At 43.6% G+C, this 4,910-nt stretch overlaps 1 protein-coding gene across 1 annotated transcript; it reads left to right on the top strand.

Moving 5' to 3' along the window:
* Window positions 1-697: 697 nt before the first annotated feature.
* On the top strand, window positions 698-4,620 carry LOC144097981 (luciferin 4-monooxygenase-like). Its single transcript, XM_077630565.1, has 3 exons — window positions 698-922; window positions 2,740-2,884; window positions 4,294-4,620. Exons 1-3 carry the CDS (start codon window positions 698-700, stop codon window positions 4,602-4,604), a joined length of 681 nt encoding a protein of 226 aa, XP_077486691.1. The 3' UTR covers window positions 4,605-4,620.
* The last annotated feature ends 290 nt before the right edge of the window (window positions 4,621-4,910 follow it).

The following is a 4,910-nucleotide window of genomic DNA, read 5'->3' as shown; positions in this document are numbered from 1 at the left end:
CCGTTTCTGCTTCATATGCGAGTACAGCTAAAATACACATGTTTACTAATACAAATAAGCATATATCATGACCTATTATAACCTCTCAACTCAAGGAAATAACTCAAATCTTGAAAGGCATTTTTAGGCAATTTTTAGGCAAGATTCGTAGCCATTAAAATATGCTTCACATGTAGGCGAACATTTTCAATTGCAGGAATTAGCATCCTCCCAAATAGTAAATTATTTAACGGCTGGCTACAGCAGTACTTCAGTTCCGACAACTGGGCTTGACTTCGCAGTAACAGAACTTAAAGGATCGTGTCTGCTCACTTTTCACATTGTGCACCCGCTGCTACATGTTTTCCTGTGCCTTCCCTCGTGAATATTCTGCCCCGGCTAATGCACAGCTCAAGCCGATAAAAGATCGTGGCTGTTTCATTTATCGTTTGAGTGTTTTGCTCAGTTTGGATACTTGCACCTATGCAAGCTGCGCCTATTGGGCATTTCTTCATGTTTCCGTCCTCCCAGGCTGCTCGGTTCAAAAGTTTAAGTCAGAAGTTCAGAAATTTGTAAATATAACGTAAATTTCCCATTCCTGATCCAATTTTCACTGCCTTGCAATTTACGTCCCGTTGTAACGTCAACAAAACTGCTCTTGTTGCAGGCGACGGCTCTGGCCCTCCTTCCTATGCACCTACGATCGCTTTCAGCCGAAATGCAAGAGTCGGGCAACCGCCTCGCAGGCGTGCGTCGCATCACTGTCGGTGGCGGGCAGCTCACAGAGCCCACCCGCAGGGCAGTGGAGACCGTATTTATTGACTTGGAGAACGTGGCGAATGTGTACGGTATGACCGAGTGCATGGGCATCCTCTGCTCGCCCTCCATTCATGGGACTCAAGGGACGGACGTTGGCTTCCCCGCCCCGTGGTCTCAGATAAAGGTGCGCATGCATGCAGAAAGCAAAGATCCGTAGCGTATTTTGTTTTCTGTTTAGTAAGGTTGCGTACATTTCAGGCAGGGAGTGAATTTGCGCCACCTGCTACCTCCTCCTCCATCAAAATATAGCTTTTCTCTGTGGCTGGCTCTTTCTCTCCGATTTCAGCATTGATTGCGCAGTTGAAACTAGAGCAGCGCCCTGCCCGGCTTGAACATGATGCAAATCTATGTTTGTCACGTGGCAATTTACAAGACATTTGCAGAAATTCGATCGCGTTTAAGTAATGTTCTTCGAAATTATTTGTAGCCACCATCAACTTTTCTACCTTGACGCGTCAACAAAATGGGTTTACAGCATATATATTCGCAAACATATCTAAAAAAAAACATAGGGTTCTACTTCGTGATTAGGCGGTACGCTAACACCCTACCGCGCGTTCTAATGAGGGCAGTTTCTTTGGCTTTTAAGCTTACATACAGAAGCATTCCGTGCACGTTACAAAGGGACACGAGTTAAGAATGCCTTGATTTCAGTTAACTGCACGAAAGACGCCGGAGAGAAAGGTGGGAAGCTGTTTTCTTTTCTGTGCTTCTCTGTTTCTCGCCTAATGTTTCGGGCTGATCCTGTTACGTTGCTGTCGAGAGCAGGTTGACCAGAAGCAACGATGAAAAGTGTGTAGCCTGTTCAGGTCAGGCGACCCTGCAGTACGGACTGAGCACGGGTAAACAGAGGAGATTAAGACGTCACGAAAAACTGCATGGTGGTGAATTTTGAGGACATTTCTTGTTTGTCCCAATAAACTACTTGCAAAATAAATTTCAATCACTACTATTCGGAATGTTATTCACCAGTCAATTGAACTAAAGCGAGAGATACAGTTTGGCTCTGATTTAACGCCTCTAGTGCATCATATTCAAAATGTAGGTCAGCTACTGTACTTCTCATTGCGGTGTACTCGAATGTCAATTTTATAATACATATGAAGGAGGAAATGTTAATTTGCATTACGTGTCTTAGCAGATAAATGAATAGAGCTCAAACAATAAAATTTACGACCAAAATACAGGAGAACGTGCTCGTCAGGTAATGCAATATTTACAACTAATTTCACCTGTAGTCCATGTTCATTGAACATAAATATTTCCATATATTGCTCAAGTCCATGTTCATTGAACATAAACTTTTCATTTATTGCTCGTTATAAGCACTGGGGAAAATTACCGCTATAAAGAGAATACCCACAAAATTAGAAAATCAATTCAAACTTGAGGTGTTGCTACATAAGCCGCTGAAGAAACTGCAAAGAAGTTAATTCGCCAGCAACACCTTTTTTCAACCAGCATCATGAGCACAATTTATATATACGTTCGTCATTTCGTCCTTGTGTTTTGAGCGTGGCAGAAATCTGTGCCAATACATCTTAGAATAGTCTGTTTCGTATCCGTAAAACTTACTGCTGCAATGTTCGCTAGAACAAAAAAGATCACACACCAAGCAGACCCGTCCAAACTGCAGAAAGGGCTGCCTGCTTTGCCCATTGTCGCTGTAATTGCGTTATGTGTTTCCTAGCATAATCTTTTGTGTTTTTATCCCCAGTAAACTTTTCCTTTCTCTTCTTAGCGATTTTTTTCTCATAATTAATGCTGCTTAAGAAAGTAACGTACCACAGGCACTAGAAGAGCGTCAAAATTATATCCCGCAATAGCAAATTTTTGACAGACTGAAGTGAAATTACTTCACCGTATGCCAACCAATGTATTCGTCTGAGTAGTATTGGGCGTGCTATATTGCGTCGCTACTCAGAACCAAATGTTTTGCAGGTTGTTGATATGGTGACACGGCAAAAACTGGGCCCAAACGAGACAGGGGAGATATGCTTCCGTACACCCATTATGATGAAAGAATACTACAAGAGACCGAAGGAAACTGCGGACCTCATTGACCAAAACGGCTGGTGCAAGTCAGGTGCGGTATGCATCTTTTTAAGGAGAGAATTTGGGGTCTGCGTCGCAGCGCTCAAGAGGATGATCGGAAGAGAATGTTATGTTAGATGCTATGCACTGGGCTTTGCAGATATCACCCAACGGAAAACTAAGTACTGACAGCCTCGACTTGAATAATGTTCTCATATTGTTTCACTTGAGTTAAATCCCGAAGGCTCTCCAAGAATCGAGTCTCCATAATCAATAAGGCAGGCGCTGTATTCTCAACATGTGCCATGCCACTTCCGACGCACCGTACCCAGAGTCATTGCCCAATGTATATTGTGGTGTTGCTAGTTTTTCGTACAAGGTATTTGGACAGGAACATTTGTACACAGTGATATATGCCCGGCACTACAGCTATCCGCACAGCACGATATGAACGTACACAGCTAACTGCGAGAAAGGGTACTTCACCTATGTCGCAAAGGTCACCTATGTTCACTGACACGCATGAAGATCCACTACTGCCGTAGTAACCAACACTCCACCTGCATTTTGCTTGCGTTTTTGCACCATTTAAGGCACTCTATTAGGCTCTGTCACAGTTGTGGAGGAACCGTTCGGTTGCCTGTAACCTAGCTTTAGAGAAGCGACTAATATTTCCAGTCTTGGCGCCACGAGATGACCAGGCTTTTCTAACGGCTTTGTGTTTCCTTCAAATCCTCTTCAAATCCACAGTAATCCAAGTACGAAAGTCTGCTTTGAAATTTCATGTGAATTTGCGGTATACGTTCTCTCAGAGGAACATCTGCCACGGAAAACAGAGCAGACGAAAAGGAAGGACTGTACACAAGCGCTGCGGAAAGAAAAGTGATGACGCTTTGTGCGTACCTCTCTAACTAGGCATTTATTAAAGGTCGCAATTTTGGCTTGTACATCACTGATGTCTCCATAGGCAACCGTGATGTTGTTTTTGATGTCAATTAACGAACATTTTGCTAATTCCAGTTTTAGGCGCGTAAATGTATGTAATGTCGTGACAATATTTTGCTCGCTGTGCAAAAGTGGTGCAAAAATGCTAGAATTTTTTTCTATTGCAATTTTTTTCTATTTTTTCTACCTTCAATTTCTAGTTAGAGGTGCTAAAAATCGTTTGGGAAAACGAGCTCAACTATTTTAACAAAAGACAAACGCTGGTGAGGGCTGCGCTCTTTGTCGACTTTTTACCTTGGTCCCAATATCTTTAAATTCCATATTTAGCTCACGAAAATCAAGTTCGCTCCTGAAAGAGAACAGAAAGTCTACCTCTCAAATTAGTTATGCGCTTCTTCGCTGGCTAATAGGCGGTAATTTGCTCCGAGTTTCTCGGTTACTCTAAACGATATTACTAGGCTGGAAGTCTTCGAGAGCGACTTTTGTTTCTCAAGCGTATGCATTAAATGAACGCAGGAGACGCAGGATACTACGACGAAGATGGCCGCCTTAACATCGTGCATCGGCTGAGGGAAATGTTTAAGTGCATGGATATGCAGGTCATTCCCGCATGGCTTGAAGAACAGATTCTCCAAGCGCACTCAGATCACATATCCGAAGTGGCAGTTGTGGGCGTACCCCATGAGGAGTATGGTGAGGTCGCTGCGGCTGTTGTGGTGCTGAAGGAGCACGGCACCAACAAGTGTGACCATGAACATCTGTCGAAGGAGATCAAGGCCACTATTGCAGGTTGGTGCCCTCCAGGGGCTACTCTGTCTCTTTATTAATGTAATAATATCGTTGAAAGAACGACAAAAACGGAATACTCCAACTTCGAGGGAAAAAATTTCAAACAGACACTTAGGACTGCTTGCGTGCGGGAATGGGCAAGCATTACTGCCCCTGAGTACATTGACACCCACCCATACACACACAACCCACACATATACACACACGCGCATATGACACGACCAGGAGCTTTAAAAGAGCGTTGTTGGGCGAGTGGGTCGGACATTTCAACAAGAGGTACTGCGCACGCACAGACAAGGACGAAAAGATTAACACAACAAGCGCTGACTCATGACTGCTATCAG

This window comes from Amblyomma americanum, chromosome 7 (assembly GCF_052857255.1).
Source record: "Amblyomma americanum isolate KBUSLIRL-KWMA chromosome 7, ASM5285725v1, whole genome shotgun sequence".
Classification (NCBI taxonomy): Eukaryota; Metazoa; Arthropoda; class Arachnida; order Ixodida; family Ixodidae; genus Amblyomma; species Amblyomma americanum.
The sequence above is the reverse complement of the archived record's forward strand: the minus strand, read 5'-3'. Positions and strand labels throughout refer to the sequence as shown.